The 17,677-nt window shown below is 35.7% G+C and overlaps 1 protein-coding gene across 1 annotated transcript; it reads left to right on the forward strand.

Moving 5' to 3' along the window:
- Positions 1–1,579: 1,579 nt before the first annotated feature.
- On the forward strand, positions 1,580–9,635 carry LOC311078918 (uncharacterized protein; the record flags this gene model as incomplete). The annotated part of the gene is made up of 5 exons (XM_084107971.1): positions 1,580–3,513; positions 3,953–3,998; positions 6,455–6,524; positions 6,642–6,675; positions 9,548–9,635. Exons 1-5 carry the CDS (start codon positions 3,449–3,451, stop codon positions 9,633–9,635), a joined length of 303 nt encoding a protein of 100 aa, XP_083964097.1. The 5' UTR covers positions 1,580–3,448.
- Between the last annotated feature and the right edge of the window lie 8,042 nt (positions 9,636–17,677).

The following is a 17,677-nucleotide window of genomic DNA, read 5'->3' on the forward strand; positions in this document are numbered from 1 at the left end:
TGGTGTAGCCTACTTTACATTAACGTTAAGTTAGTCCACAATACTGTATGCGGTTTTGGAACAACGTGATTGAGCGCCAACGAACAGTGCGCAGATAAAATAGTTGATCACTCGTTCTGTTTTTGAATTCGATTACCTGATTCTGTCCTAAGTCATATAAAGTTACATGTCATATACTCAGCTAATGTGTCTTTGATTTTTAGATCATGATGGGGTAAACTGCATGGTAAACTGTCAGTGCTGGTCATCTGAAAGTCTTCCTGCGTCCTCGGCTGTGAGGCAACCCACTGAGCAAGGGACGTCTGTGGACGTACAAAACAGGTTGATATCAAGTCCGTCCGTCCAGGCCATGATCTGAACGTCCATTGACAGCCAGAATTAGTCGATTAATGACACTGAGAAATTATGTTCAATCTGGCCATAATCTAAACGTCTACTGACAGCCAGAACTAGTTCAGAAAAGACGTTCATACTGGCTATAATCTGGACGTCCGTTGACATCCAGAAACAGTCCATAAATGACGTGAATAAAGATGTCCAATCCGGTCATAATCTAAACGTCCACTGACAGCCAGAACTAGTTCAGAAAAGACGTTCATACTGGCTATAATCTGGACGTCCGTTGACATCCAGAAACAGTCCATAAATGACGTGAATAAAGATGTCCAATCCGGTCATAATCTAAACGTCCACTGACAGCCAGAACTAGTTCAGAAAAGACGTTCATACTGACTATAATCTGGACGTCCGTTGACATCCAGAAATAGTCCATAAATGACGCGAATAAAGATGTCAAATCTGGCCATAATCTAAACGTCCACTGACAGCCAGAACTAGTTCAGAAAAGACGTTCATACTGACTATAATCTGGACGTCCGTTGACATCCAGAAATAGTCCATAAATGACGTGAATAAAGATGTCAAATCTGGCCATAATCTAAACGTCCACTGACAGCCAGAACTAGTTCAGAAAAGACGTTCATACTGACTATAATCTGGACGTCCGTTGACATCCAGAAATAGTCCATAAATGACGCGAATAAAGATGTCAAATCTGGCCATAATCTAAACGTCCACTGACAGCCAGAACTAGTTCAGAAAAGACGTTCATACTGACTATAATCTGGACGTCCGTTGACATCCAGAAATAGTCCATAAATGACGCGAATAAAGATGTCAAATCTGGCCATAATCTAAACGTCCACTGACAGCCAGAACTAGTTCAGAAAAGACGTTCATACTGACTATAATCTGGACGTCCGTTGACATCCAGAAACAGTCCATAAATGACGTGAATAAACATGTCAAATCTGGCCATAATCTAAACGTCCACTGACAGCCAGAACTAGTTCAGAAAAGACGTTCATACTGACTATAATCTGGACGTCCGTTGACATCCAGAAATAGTCCATAAATGACGCGAATAAAGATGTCAAATCTGGCCATAATCTAAACGTCCACTGACAGCCAGAACTAGTTCAGAAAAGACGTTCATACTGACTATAATCTGGACGTCCGTTGACATCCAGAAATAGTCCATAAATGACGCGAATAAAGATGTCAAATCTGGCCATAATCTAAACGTCCACTGACAGCCAGAACTAGTTCAGAAAAGACGTTCATACTGACTATAATCTGGACGTCCGTTGACATCCAGAAACAGTCCATAAATGACGCGAATAAAGATGTCAAATCTGGCCATAATCTAAATGTCCACTGACAGCCAGAACTAGTTCAGAAAAGACGTTCATACTGACTATAATCTGGACGTCCGTTGACATCCAGAAATAGTCCATAAATGACGCGAATAAAGATGTCAAATCTGGCCATAATCTAAACGTCCACTGACAGCCAGAACTAGTTCAGAAAAGACGTTCATACTGACTATAATCCGGACGTCCGTTGACATCCAGAAATAGTCCATAAATGATGCGAATAAAGATGTCAAATCTGGCCATAATCTAAAGCCTGACAATGTAACTGCTAAATACCAAAGTATTGTGGTATTACATGTTTCTCACTGACACACTCATAACTCTTCAAGATCGGGCTTAAAGAAAATCCCAAGCTTCCTACTCATATTTTCATCATTGTGGCGGCGTTCATGTGTGTTCAATTTGTAAATACGATCTTTATGATACAGGTATATCTTGAATGCATCAATAGCTCTAGTTTAGGGACAATCCATACAAACAATCTTTACTAAACAGACTGTCACAGTGAGAAGATTTTTGTCCTTTATCAATGCTAAAGGCCTAACCACTGCAGTTAATACCATGCTGTTAAATAAACGTCTGTAGACAAGTCTTAAGGTTAGGGTTAGGGTTAACCTTAACCCTTAATTTCTAACCCAGACCCGGTTTCACAGACAGGGTTTAGATAAAGCCAGGATTTGTCCTTAGTTCAATTTGGGTATTTCATTATAGCTTTTAAAAATGTGCCTTAGAAAAAAAAAAACATTACTGGCGTGCATCTTGAGACCAAACAATGGCACTGCCATAAGATATGTCAGTACAAGTTGCTTTCAGGTAATACAGCTCAAACATGCATTTTAGTCTGGGACTACAGGCTTAAGTCTTGCCTGTGAAGTGTGAAACCCAGGGTATTATGTTGTAACTTGTATACAATTATGCCAATGTTACCAAAGTGTTGCGTTGGACAGAGGATTAACCCTAAACCAACAGGTTGTGTACCAGTGCCACACAGGGTGAAAAAGGATGTTGACATTATTAGGCATAAGAGTGTTTCTAAAGGAAAGGTCAAGAATTTGTGAAAGTGTAAAAGGGTCATTATGGGTCACATGAATGTAACTGTCACCACCATGATACCAATTCATTAGATTTTCATATAGATCTACATACAGAATTGTATATGAATATATGCAGTGTTTGCTCTGTTTAATATACTGTTTGCTCTATTAAATTGCGCTTTATCAGAACAGTGGTAAATAAATATTATATATGGTCAGTTACTGTAAGTTCTTACAGTATTTTTAATCTTTTATTTAATGTTTAATTTTTAATCATGCACTGCAATGAAAAAACAATTTAACCAATTGATTAAATATAACAGCCAGTCTACAAATACAACCAAATAAATAGCACATTATATATTTTATATATATATATATGTTCATATTTTCCTGTAATTGCAATGTTGCCACACTATTGGCTGTCTCTCCTAGCTGTTTCGAGCATGATTGGTTATTCTCTGTTTATTCTGACTGTCATCCAGGAATCTAGCCAATGACAACTATGCGCGCCTTTACGAGTCAAGTTTGAATAAACGTCAGTTGAGTGAGTCGGTGTTTGCTTTGCTGCTGCGCGGGATCTTCAATATTAGCCTATTCTGTGGGTCTATGGTTTTACGTCGTTTAAAACATGGATTATTTTACATCGGACTGCTAATTGTTTATTTTGAGCGAGTTGCTGGGTGTTGCTGGATGTAAATGAAGAACAAACAAGGGATATGGACAAAGAATTTTAACAACGGACATATTGCAATCTACGGAAGGTAAAACTTTATTTTATACAAATTCTGCTACATCAAGATATAGTGTATTAAATTGAGAATCTAAACGCGATTAGCGCAATATTATTAGTGCATACGGTATTCCAATGTATTTATGTTATGTGATGATAGCATGTGTAACTTGTCTAACTTATACTTATTAGTTTATGATAAAAAATAAAACTCAGCATGGGAGCTTTACAACGAGTGAACTGAGAATATTGTAACTTATCTTTAGACAGAAAGGAACTGTCACAGAATCTGCAAACTAGGCTGAATCGTTGATCGCGGGATGGCTAACCGATCAGTTAAATTAACGAGTCTTAATAATATGTTTTGGAGCTGGTGAGTCAATTTTGCAAGCTTTTGCAAATGTCTCCGTTAGTAAGTAAAACCAATAACTAATATTGATGTGTATGTGTGTGTTTCCTTCATGATCCAGGCATTTTGGGAATAAATATTATCCAGCCACACGATGTTCAGATGCGGTGAGTATTGTCATAAAATACACGTGAAATAGAGGCAGAACATGTAAATCTGCTCAAATGCACTGAACACACAAGCTTTATCTTCTTGAGTTTACAGGCCTAGCTGACCCAAAAATAAATGTCTTTCAAAATGAAAGTATTTTCAAACCTGTATAACTTACTTTTGTGAAACACAAGAATTTTGGGAATAAAACAACTGTATTCATTGTATGACAAAAATAAAAGGCATTTTTCAAGATATCTTAATTATGGTTCTACATAAGAAACTCATACAATTTCAACATATGGGTGAGTAAGCTACATAATGAGATAACTATTTTTATTTTATTTTTTGGATGAGCTGTTCTATTAGTTCACCTCAAAGTTGAAAATTGTGTCATCATTTACTCACCCTCAAGTTGTTTCAAACCTGTATGAATTTCTTTCTTCTGCTGAACACAAAGAAAGATATTTTGAAGAATGTCTGTAACTTGGGTCCCATTGACTTCCATAGTATTTTTTTTTCCTACTACGGAAGTCAATGGGACCCAAGTCTGTCTGTTTACCGACATTCTTCAAAATAAATTTCTTTGTGTTCAGCAGAAGAAAGAAATTCATACAGGTTTAAAACAACTTGAGGGTGAGTAAATGATGACACAATTTGAGGTGAACTAATCCTTTAAGGACATTTGCTAAATTAACCATGTTTTTTATTATAGTGTAGAAACCATGTTTTTATGGTGGATTGATTACAATAATTTATTAAGTGAGTATAGGAGCAGGCTTCACTGCATATATTAATAAACTTTTAGAGTGCTGGCCTGGATAATTGTAATACGTAAAATAGGAAAGAGGCCGCACTATGCATAAACTTTTATTTGCAAAAATGCGTTTCGGCGCGTGCAAACTGATGAAGGCACGCGCCGAAACGTGTTTTTGCAAATAAAAGTTTATGCATAGTGGGGCCTCTTTCCTATTTTACATATTACAATAATTTATTACCATTTGGTTAGTGTCGCAAAACATTGTTAATTTTTAGTAAGGGTTCTCCAGATTTATATAATACTTATAGAACATTAAAAAATGGTCCTATGTTACCCGGTCAATAATCCTATTAACACACTTTAAAAAAAAAAAAAAATTAGATCAAGCATTGGACTTACGGAGCAGAATAGGCACCAACAGAGAAACAAGTCCATCAGTAGTAAGTATCCACTGCAGTATCTGGTTACACTTTATTTCGATAGTCCACTTTCACTAACATGTCAACTAACTCTCATTAGAGTATTAGTAGGCTGTAGTAGACAGTCAATAGACTGGTAGGTTAAGTTTAGATGTTAGGATTCGGGTTAGGAGAATAAGTTGACTTGTAGTTGCCAAGTAACTTATAGTGAGTAGAATGTCTGTTGGGGGACCAACAAAACAGAGTGTTAGCAAATATTAAGCAGACAGTCTACTAATACTCTAATGACAGATAGTTGACATGTAGTTGCAAAGTTACTTATAGTTAGTAGAATGTCTAAAGTGGACTATCGAAATAAAGTGTTACCCAGTATCTAAATCCACAGTCAATTTTAAAGGCACAATGCACTCCGAAATTAAAAAATGATCTCTTTTTTTCTTCTCTCGTGCCAATCCAGATGTATATCTGACTTTCTTTCCACAAAGATTTTTTGAAAAATTATCCATTATTGTAAGCCAATATAATGCAAGTGCATACGCCAGAAACTTCATACAGCCTACTCACAGCTTGCTGTGTTGTTCACACAAGATGTTTTCTGCACTTATCATGTGAGCTTTACAATGCTCTTGGACTTTTTCGACCTTCAGCATTTTGGTGTCTATTCACTTGCATTATTTGACACACAAACACAAGAGATGGATAATATTTCTAAAAGTCTAGTTTATTTTTTCTAAAATAGCCTATGTGTTTTCATCCGAAGAAAGAAAATCATATACCTTTCGGTCGGCATAAGGTAGATAAAATGAAGGGGGAATCAGTTTGCTCTCCTTTACCTAGTATTATTTATAAAACTTACATGTGATTTAATAAATGTACAATTAAAGGGGTGTTCCAAGCAAACATCTAAATCCCTTCACAAAGAGCCCTTCCACAAAAGGGTTAGCAAAGGGGGACATGCATGCGATGGTAAATTAACTGAAGTAATTTTATCTTATAGTAATTTTATATTATATTTATGGTAATGTGACCTAGGATGGCAAGTTCCTGTGATTCATTTTAAAACTAGATATGGTGGAAGAGTTCCATTTAACATAGAATAATTGAGTTGTTTGTTTGGGTTTGCTTTATTACACACATTTTCATCATATCAAAGTTCCATAGGTAAAACTTTTATTAATAGATGCGTTAACCCTACCTGCAGGGTTAAAAGAAAAGACGTCAAGAACACACAAACTTAAGGAACTTTTACACATCAACAATGTACTAAAAACGGAAGAGTTTTTTCTTTGTACAGATGACAACGTTGTTAAAACGATTACCGTTTGGACAGATCCACTGTGTTAATCTACATGTTCCTTCTTTTGGTGATGCACATTTTTCTATCAGACATAAGTTTTAGATACCAGACAAAACGAATGAAATGTGACCCATGCTAATTAATTCCCCCCTTTTACCTCTCTCTTTTATCTTTCTGTGGCCAGGATCCGTCATTCATCAGAACAGCTACCAAGAGAAGTGAGTATTCGTCCTCTACCTCCTTTGTCTCAATGTTATTTAAACACAATTGGTCTCCAAAGTACTATATGTATGTGTTTATATTAGGGGTGTAAGATTAAGAAAATGTCATAATTCGATACAATTGCGATTTTTCGATGCAAAAACGATTCTCGATAAATAAAAAAAAACGATTCACAGTATGTAAATGTAGTTACTTTTCCTATGTAGGTATTAGGGATGTGCATCTCCATAACTGAGGCCGATACGATATGCATCTCGATGCATAGCCAACGATACAATACATTAATGATACATATAAGCAGCTGCCAGCTGGCAGCTACCAATGCAATGCAATACGATTCACTATTATTACGATCCGGTGCGATTCGATTTCGATTCAACGCATTGCAAAAATATGATACTATGCAATTCAATATGGTATAGATAGTTAACTTTTATTTCTTTTGTTCAGACATAGGGCAAATCATAAAGTAGCTTAAAGGAGAAGTTCACTTTCAAAAAAACTTTTGCTGATAATTTACTCACCCCCATGTCATCCAAGATGTCCATGTCTTTCTTTCTTCAGTCGCAAAGAAATTAAGGTTTTTGATGAAAACATTCCAGGATTTCCCCCCATGTAATGGATTCTATTGGGACCCAAACGGTAGAAGGTCCAAATGACAGTTTAAGTGCAGCTTCAAAGGGCTTTAAACGATACCAGATGATGAATAAGGGTCTTATCTAGCGAAACGATCGGTCATTTCCAAAATAAATAAAAAAGTTTAAGTTTTATAAGCACAAATGTTCGCCTTGCTCTGTTCTGTGATGCGCGTTCGTGACGTCACGTAATACGCAATTACGTTGAAAAGGTCACGCTTGAAAAATTTCTGTCCTGAAGAAAATGTTCTTTTTGGCTTTTTAATATTAAAACACCCAGGATACGCACACGAAATGGGCATTTTAAACGATAAACTGACACAAATACATTTGAAAATGTGTATATGGTCCTCCTTCTGCACATTTGTAAACACGTCAAGCGTGACCTTTTCAACGTAATTGCGTATTACGTGACGTCACGAACGCGCATCACAGAACAGAGCAAGGCGAGCGTTTGTGCTTATAAAACTTAAACTTTTTTATTTATTTTGGAAATGACCGATCGTTTCGCTAGATAAGACCCTTATTCATCGTCTGGTATCGTTTAAAGCCCTTTGAAGCTGCACTTAAACTGTCATTTGGACCTTCTACCGTTTGGGTCCCAATAGAATCCATTACATGGGGGGAAATCCTGGAATGTTTTCATCAAAAACCTTAATTTCTTTGCGACTGAAGAAAGAAAGACATGGACATCTTGGATGACATGGGGGTGAGTAAATTATCAGCAAAAGTTTTTTTGAAAGTGAACTTCTCCTTTAAGTGCCATCTGACTTTTAACACATGGCTCTCTCACAATCAAAAGATTTGGTTTCCACAAAAAAAGCAGGTACTGTAGGCTAACTGACCAGAAAGCAGGTCCTGTTATTATGTGCTTCACGGGCCGTTTATCAGTTTATCAGTACACGGCTCTAAGAGATCCCCACTGAAGTAATAACATCGCTGCGAGATCTGAGAAGCATTCATATTTCTCTGTTAATAACGGATCAAACAGCGCTGACGTGGAAACATTGTGCCATGAATGAACAATCCAGTGTCCACAGATCAGCAACATTCACCATGGATTTACTGTAGTAACACTAACTGTAACCATGGAAGTTTGGCAGGAATAGTAGGCTATAATGCTTTCAAGTTACATTACGTTGGTTTTATTTTGACATGAATAAAATTACTGCCCTCAAATGTTAATCTGAACTAAAATAAACCTTTGTTTATAACTACAATATTACATTTCATTTTTTGAAACCGAACCGTGACACAAGTGTATCGTATTGAACCGAACCATGAATTTTGTGAACCGTTAACTTACACCCCTAATATGTGTGTGTGTGTGTGTGTGTATATGGGGCTGTTTAAACCTGGCCACTTGATGCGTTTTCTCAGATCGGATAGCTATCTGTTTTATCACAACATTTCCATTTACACCTGGTCACATAAATATGTTTTTGCAAACCGGATATAAATCCGATCTTCGATTCCCTTGCTATGCAAATTTAATGGCGTTCACGTCACCGAAAGCAACAGATATGAGCTGCATTTTATTGATCATCCGTTAAAATTTCTAAATCAAAGACCGCAATAGGAGAGAGCGCAACAGCCCTGGTAAGATCATTTCGTTTCTTTACTTTTAATGATGATAACTGTGTGTTAAGCATCGGGGACTTACTTTCACTTTGATTTGCGATAGTTTGCACATTGGCTTGATGAATAACGTTAGATGGTCAGCGGCGATGTGGCAGTAGCGTCGTCATAACTAGCTATAACATGACATATAGCCTATAACATGCTCTCACACCTTTATTTTAGAGCGTTTTTGGGAGGAGTAAAATTTACATATGTGGTTTCAACAACCAGATGCATTTACACTTGTCCAGTTTCTTCTGGAATGCGACCCAGACCACCTCCTGAAGTGGTTTGAGCAATCAGATTCAAATGCGTCACGAATGCGTTTCGGAGGGCATTTACACCTGGTCTTTTCAAGATCATATAGCTATCCGATCACTAAAATCGCATGAAGTTGTAAATGGCCCCTGTGTGTGTGTGTGTGTGTGTGTGTGTGTGTGTGTGGAATGCCTTATATCAGGCTTGATGTAATTTTACTTGATTTGTGATTTATTTCATTTAATTGATTCGAGTACTCAAATTTTCAACTATGTATCTCTGCTATAAGCTAAACCACAACAGTGGCATTTGTATTTATTTATTTTACATGTGGATTTTTTTGCTTTGATTGTAGCTGCTGTCATGAAATGGGACCCAGCTGCAACAGAGGCCAAAATAAAGTCTGTAGCCGATCATCTGAAACTGCTTGCTGCTATAAATGAAGCTTGTGAACCTTATAGCAGCCATATTTTGTTAATTGTTATGTTATATTGTTTTAACAACATTTTATAGATTATTTAAAGGGAAATTGTGTTCATTTACAACTTTACTGTTCTGGCTTTTAAGTTTTATTGTGTTAATTTATACTTTACTCTTCCGGCTGTTAAGTATTGGTCCAGCAGAAAAAAATGGTAATAAAAATATATTTTGAGATTTAAATAGTTGATTTCTTGGAGTGATTAGTTTGGTTTACAGGAAAATGGTAAGCAGTTGATTTCTTGGAGTGATTAGTTTGGTTTACAGGAAAATGGTAAGCAGTTTATTACAGTTATATTGTTAAGATATACAAATGCAAGTATATACACTACACAGTTATTCAATTGAATATTCAATATTATCAATATTCTTTAAAATCTTATTTAGGTCTATGGTCTGTGTGTCTGCAGTTTCATGACACGACAACCATTAACAATGAGTAACTGGGTTTTTCTCAGTGAGAACTAGCTCACTCACTGCCACTGTTTTGTAAATATTTGTAAGTAAATATTTTTTAAAGTTGGATCCTTGCAAAATGCACATACGGGATTTCCATGTCAGTATGGGTCTTTAACAGTCTTTGACATTTCTACTACAGAAAACACGTCTAATACAACTTTTATTCTGGCTGCCTTTAGATGTCTAACAATTACGTCTGTAGCACGTCTTTAATTTACGTCTATACAATGTCCAGAAAAGACGTAAAAAAAACTTTCATTCTGGCTCCTGTGAGGACGTCTTCTGGATGTCTAAGAATGACGTCTGTAGCACGTCTTTAATTTACGTCTATACAATGTCCAGAAAAGACGTAAAAAAAACTTTCATTCTGGCTCCTGTTAGGACGTCTTCTGGATGTCTAAGAATGACGTCTTTAGCATGTCTTTAATTTACGTCTATACAATTTCCAGAAAAGACGTAAAAAAAACTTTCATTCTGGCTCCTGTGAGGACGTCTTCTGGATGTCTAAGAATGACGTCTGTAGCACGTCTTTAATTTACGTCTATACAATGTCCAGAAAAGACGTAAAAAAAACTTTCATTCTGGCTCCTGTGAGGACGTCTTCTGGATGTCTAAGAATGACGTCTGTAGCACGTCTTTAATTTACGTCTATACAATGTCCAGAAAAGACGTAAAAAAAACTTTCATTCTGGCTCCTGTGAGGACGTCTTCTGGATGTCTAAGAATGACGTCTTTAGCACGTCTTTAATTTACGTCTATACAATGTCCAGAAAAGACGTAAAAAAAACTTTCATTCTGGCTCCTGTGAGGACGTCTTCTGGATGTCTAAGAATGACGTCTTTAGCACGTCTTTAATTTACGTCTATACAATGTCCAGAAAAGACGTCAAAAAAACTTTCATTCTGGCTCCTGTGAGGACGTCTTCTGGATGTCTAAGAATGACGTCTTTTAGACGTCTTCTAGACGACTTTTTGCTCGCTGGGAAGTATCAGTACAATGTGTTATTTGAGTTTCTTAATCTTATGATATTCTTTTTTCTGATGAGGTTGAATTTATATTTCTAAGACAAAATGTTTGCCATAATGACAGAGTGATGTCAATCTTGATAAAGCACAGTAACTGCACTTCAAATGAACTCTGAAAGATTTCTGTCACTTAACTGAAAGTATATTCACCTAAAACTCTGACACTCACAAAGTATGGTAACGTTAGCATACCGGTACCAAATGTCAATATGAAATGTAATGTGCAAAATGGCAATGTATTTCTGTATTTATATTTACATTTTCTATATGATATGTGCAACATCTGGAGCAAAAAAAATATTCAAAATCAATAATATAATAATTTGCATTATTACACTAGCTTTAACATAAAATTAAAACATACATTGAACATTTTTTAAGTTCAAAAATAAAAAATGAAATGTATTACAGAAATTAGATGTTTAAAATGTTCAAGCAAATATTATAGCAAAACTGTAATTTAGGTTATTTTTCCTAGTTGCTTTTACACTCAAAGTTAAGGCACTTGATGCAATGATCGTCTCGGAATCCTTTTTTTAAATCCAGATTGAATTTTGCCACGTTCATCGCGGGTATTTAATAAAAATGCAATCATAAGTGTCTTAACTGTGAGTGTAAATGCAATTAAGGAAAATAGCATTTAAATTAAATTAAATATCATTTTGCTACAATTTTACGTTGAACATGTTAAAGGGTTAGTTCACCCAAAAATGAAAATCATCAATTTTGACTTTCATCAATTACTCATCAATTACGAGCTTTCTGACCCCCCATAGACAGCTAAGCAACTACCACTTTGATGCTTTAAAAAGTTCCTAAAGTGATTGTAAAACTAATCCATATGAATTGAGTGTTTTAGTCTAAATTTTGTGCTTTATGATGAACAGGTTGAAATTAGGCTTTTATTCATCAATTCACATCAGATAATACGGTAAAAGGAAGCCTTAGCATGTTCCCTTGACATGCGAAAACAAATGAGGTTAATTCTCGTGTGTTGCGCAGCACGTTTGAGAAAGAGGTTTGTTCTCATGTGTCAAGCATGTTCGGTTGAGCTTCTGAAATCTGTTCATCATATAAAGCGATCATGTCTCTTCAGAAAATTTGAACTACGGTAAACTGCTAGATTTAAATGGATTGGTCTTACGATCTCTTTATGAACTTTTTGAAGCACAGGGCTCTACACTTACTTTTTGAACAAGGAGCACTGGTGCGCCTAAATAAAAAAATTTAGGAGCACAGACAAATATTTGGGGGCACAGTCATAAGTTTATCATTATAGTTTTATTATTAGAATTATTCAACGATTAAATTTACAATGCTCATTGTAAGGTTAAGAACATCAGACCAAAACTTTCAAACAAAAGATTTTCATTTAATTCTATTTTATCGTCATGTAGATTTCATTTATCATTGTATGTAGGCCCTATGTATGTTTCACATTTTATCTGAAATGAAGATCATGTCTGAGTCACTTGGCCAAGCTTTGTAGCCTGGTCGTCTTGACCTCTTTCCAGCAGACAGCCAATTTTCAGCAATTTTCAGATTTTGTAGGATCAAACAGTTCCAGGGAGGGTCCCTCTGTACTGATCCGAATTAGTAGGGCCCTATAAAATCCGTTTTATTTTTTCCCAAATTCCGTTTTAATTTTTGCAAATTCCGTTTTTTCCGTTTTAATTTTTGGGAATTCAGTTTTTTTTTTTTTTTTACCCTTTACTGTAATTTTAGTCGTAAAAAGAGTGTTTTTAATGTCAATGATTAAAATGTACACAAATAAAATAGGAATGACCCTAAATTTATTGAGGTAACAAACAAAATTCTCATTTTAAGAGATGTTAAATGTGGTTTGGTTTGTTTAGTGAATGTATTAGGCTAACTAACATGAACCACGAGCAATACATTTGTTAGTGTATTTATTAATCTTTGTTAATCTTAGTTAACCCTAACCCTGTATTTTTAATGTTACTTCACACAGTGTATTAAGCTAACTAATGTTAACAAATACAACTTTTCATTTAAATAATGTAGGCTACTAAATGGTGAAATTAACATTAATAAAGATTAATAAATGCTGTAGAAGTGCAGTTTATTAATAGTTAATGTTAACTGATCTAGTTAACTAGAGTTTAATAAATGGAACCTTATTGTAAAGTGTTACCGATTTTGTTATACACCGAACCGATTCAGTGTTGGACAGATCAGTTGTTTAAACCATTCATTAAAGTGAATCGGTTCAAAGGAGTCATTAGTTCGCGAATCGGACGTATCATTAGCAGACTTGTACGCGTTGTGTGATTATCCCGGCAGTTTTAGGACATCGCACAAGATTTGTCAACACAGAAAACATTTCATCATTGGATAGGTTTTGTTTAGTTTATTGAAAGTGTTTTTTATGTTAGCTGAGTGGGCGGAACGCTTTTCAGAGAAGAAGGAAAGGTAAAAAATTTTTTTTTTGCACAATTCACACACAGCGGTAGCCTAATTCAGGAAAAAAAATATCCGAATGCTCCACGTGAAACCTCGTTCTTCCGATCTTTTACTATTGTGTCAATTCTCAATTGATTTAGATTAATAAGCGCGAGGGAGTGAGAGAGAGCGAGACAGTTTGAAGACGCGCGCGCGACCGGGCCTCTCTCTCTGCTCGTTCTTTCAGCAATATGCGATTTTCCTCAGACATACGTTTTTCTCCCACACAAAAACAGAATTTTATTCCAAATATGTAAAATTCCGCATTGACACTAGATTCCGCGTTAATTTGCCAATTCCGCGATTCCGTCCTCGATTCCGTGATCGCGGAAATTATAGGTCCCTAAAATAGTTTGTGTGTGGGCACTGTAGTTTTTTTTTTTATGAGGCTACAGACTAGCTACTGAAGATTTAGGCCTAAATAACTTATCTCCCGGTAATATAGTGTCCTACTCTGCCCCTCCTCATGATGATGTATTTGCAGCTGTTTCTATAGAAAAATGCTGTGTCACTCGCACGAGTGCGCCCAAATATTTTTTCACGTTCGCACGCCGAAATTTTTACTCGCATGTGCGAGTGAAATGGGCGCACTGTAGAGCCCTGAAGCATCAAAGTTTTAGTTGCATGGACTGTCAATGGGGGGACAGAAAGCTCTCAGATTTCATTAAAAAGATCTTCATTTGTGTTCCAAAGATGAATGAAAGTCTTACAGGTTTGGAACAACATGAGAGTGAATAATTAATGACAGAGTTTTTTTAATTTTGGGTGAATTATGCCTTTAAACATCTCTAATAATTTTTGTAATATGTTTAAATTACCGGTATATGTTAAAACAAGTGTTGGAGATGGCTAATTTAATTATATTATTGAATTTGAATTGTCACTTTGCCCCAAACATTGCACATATGGTATGGAAAATGTAAATTTAAATAAGAACATTGCCATTTTATATATTACATTGCCATTTTGCATATTAAATTTCAAAATGTCTTTTGATACCTGAATGCTACCATAATAAAGAGATCGTAAAATAATTTGAATTGAGCAGTTTAGTCCAAGTTTTTCTGTAGAGATACGATCATTTTATATGATGAACAGATTTAATTTAGGCTTTTATTCACATATAAATATACATCAATTCACACATCAGTTGCGGTAAACGGAAGTTCAATCATGTTTGCTAGACGTGCGAAAACCGATGATGTTCATTCTCGTGTGTTTTGCAGCACGTTTGAGCTTCCGCAAGAACCATTGAGGTTTGTTCTCGCTTGTCAAAGCAAGTGCGGTCGAGCTTCTGTTTGTTCAATGTTTAAATGTGAATAAAATCCTAAATTTAATCTGTTTATTATACTAAGCGGTAGTCTCTTCAGACATTTTTTACCAAACTTCTCAATTCAAATGGATTAGTTTAACATTTTACTTTTCTGGGTATTTTATATGAAGCTTTAAGTGAATCATTTAAAACTTTGTGGGAAATGTAAAAATGCAGAAAGTTTTTTTGTGTGTGAAAATTGTTTTCTTATCTGCATTTCAGTTATTCCAGAAAATGGACCGAATGCATGCTGTGGTTGATTTAAGGTGTTTCCAGGATTCCTTAAAGGTATAGTTCAGCAATTTTTTTTAATTCTGTCATTAATTATACACCCCCATGTCATTCCGAACCTGTAAAACCATTGTTTATCTTCGGAACACAAATGAAGATATTTTTGATGAAATCCAAGAGCTTTCTGTTCCTCCATTGGTAGCCTACGCAACTAAAACATTCAAGCCCCAGAAAGGTAGTAAAGACACCATTAAACTAATCCAAGTGACTCCAGTGGTTTAACCTCAATTTTATGAAGCGATGTAAGCTTTGTTTTGCCAAAAAAAAAAAAAGCATAATTTACCTCTATATTTACAAAATAATATTATCTAAAGCACATTCACAGAACAACACCCGGTCTTGAGTCAACACAATTCGCATGTGTCGTAGTGCTCCCCCTACTAAATAAAGTGTTAAATTGTGTTTTTTGCTAAAACAAAGCACCTGCATCGCTTCATAAAATTGGTTAAACCACTGGAGTCACATGGATTACTTCAATGATGTCTTTCCTATCGTTCTGGGCCTTGAATGTGTTAGTTGCATTGCTCCCAATGGAAGGACAGAAAGCTCTCAGAATTTCATTAAAATTATCTTCATTTGTGTTCCGAAGATGAACAAAGGTCTTACAGGTGTGAAATGACATGAGGGTGAGTAATTAACAAAATAATTTTCAGGTTGAGGTTTGAGGTTGTTTATTTGAGGTTGGCTAAGCTGAAATCCGTTATAGAAGCACATTACATGGATGCCAAACGAGATGTTGTAGGATGTGTAGTTCACCCAAAAAATGAAACAGTCAATGGGGCCCCATTGACTTCCATAGTATGAAAATAGTATGAAAAATATTCTATGGAAGTTAATGGGGCCCCATCAACTGTTTCATTTTTGATTCTCAAAATATCTTCTTTTTTGTTCAAGTAAACAGATTTGGAACAACTTGAGGGCGAGTAAATGACAGAATTTTCAGTTCTAAGTGAACTATCCCTTTAAGTCTAGAAGTCAAATTTGAGCTTGTCATTGGGAGTATAAATTTAATAAATTTACATGTGTCTTTACTAATATTGATTCTTCATTATGTTCAGGAAGAACCGGCTATCTCAACTCACTGTGCAGATCTTGGGAACGTCTTGACTGGACGTGTCTTCAGTGAGAGGAGAATCTTCAGCAGTGTAAAAATGGAGGGATCTGAAATTGCCGAGCAGTTCGGTTGGATGATGGTGTTTTAAAAAGTTAAATAAATGCAAGGGTATTGTGTGAAAAGTGGGGGAAAAAAAACAAGTCTAGCTTTGTTGTAGATGAGAAAATATATTTTATGTACTGTAACATTTTTGCATTTTAAATTCTTTCAAATCTTTTTAAAGAAGTGATATTCTGTTAATTTTGCTAAGTCTTTATTGTATTGTGAGGTCTTTGATGTATTTACACGAAGAAATACTTTACTGTAAGTTGGAATGAAAGTATTCAAATGTTCATATGAATTTGATATGTATTTACAGAAATTATTAAATTGATGCCTTTTGGATTCAGTTGTTGAATGTGCTTGTTATTCAATAGAAAAATAGCCTTTAATAGTTCTCGTAGGAACAAATTTGACACAGTTAAGGTACAAAGGGGCTTGTCACTGGGGCAGTACCTTAAAAGATCAAATTTGTACCTTTGATAAAAGGTACAATATTGTACCAACAAGTTTTTAAAAACAAAAGGTACATTTTGGTTGCCCATGGTACAAATCATGTCCTTTAAGGTACAAACTGGAATGGAACAAATTTGTTCCTCTATATTAAGGTACAATTTTGTACCAGTAAAAGGTACCGCCCCAGTGACAAGGGTTTGTACCTTCTTTGGTACAAAATTGTACCTTTTTTTCTGAGAGTGTATAAAAAAAAACTAGAGGCAGAAGTGTGACAACAGGCATAAAAATGGTACAAATTTTACAAAAATCTTAAGTGTGAATAAATATGTCTAGCATGAATTTCTCTGAGAATTTATTTACGCATTTGTCTGTGTGTGATGAAGAGAAATACAGTGTGTAGGTGAGAGAAAGAGAGAGAATGTGTGTGCTCTCGCTACATTCTGTTATGTTGAGCATCGTGAGAACAAGATGAGGTATGTGGTTCAAACCCTGACACGCGCACCCCTGTAAACATTAGTGTGAGATTTTGATGTTGGCCTGAGCGAAAGTGGGAGACGTGGGCTTGCATTGGTCCATGCTGTCCTCGACTGTTCCTCTTCCTAACTATCACTAATTAAGGAATGCTTGATATGCATCGCCTCCGAAGTCACTATCGATGACACCTTTTTCCATGACTGTGTTTGGGCAATGATCTGGCAGCTCAGCGGTACAAACACACTTTGATTCATGCTCTAACTTTCTGCAGTTTTTTTAAGTAATAGAATGGCTCTCATCCAAAGTGTGGCTATTTTTAGTTAAAAAAGGGAATGTGGATAATGCGAGTTGAGCTGCTTTGGGTTAAATCATCAA

This window comes from Abramis brama (genome assembly GCF_963993115.1).
Source record: "Abramis brama genome assembly, chromosome: 3".
In the NCBI taxonomy this organism is placed as follows: Eukaryota; Metazoa; Chordata; class Actinopteri; order Cypriniformes; family Leuciscidae; genus Abramis; species Abramis brama.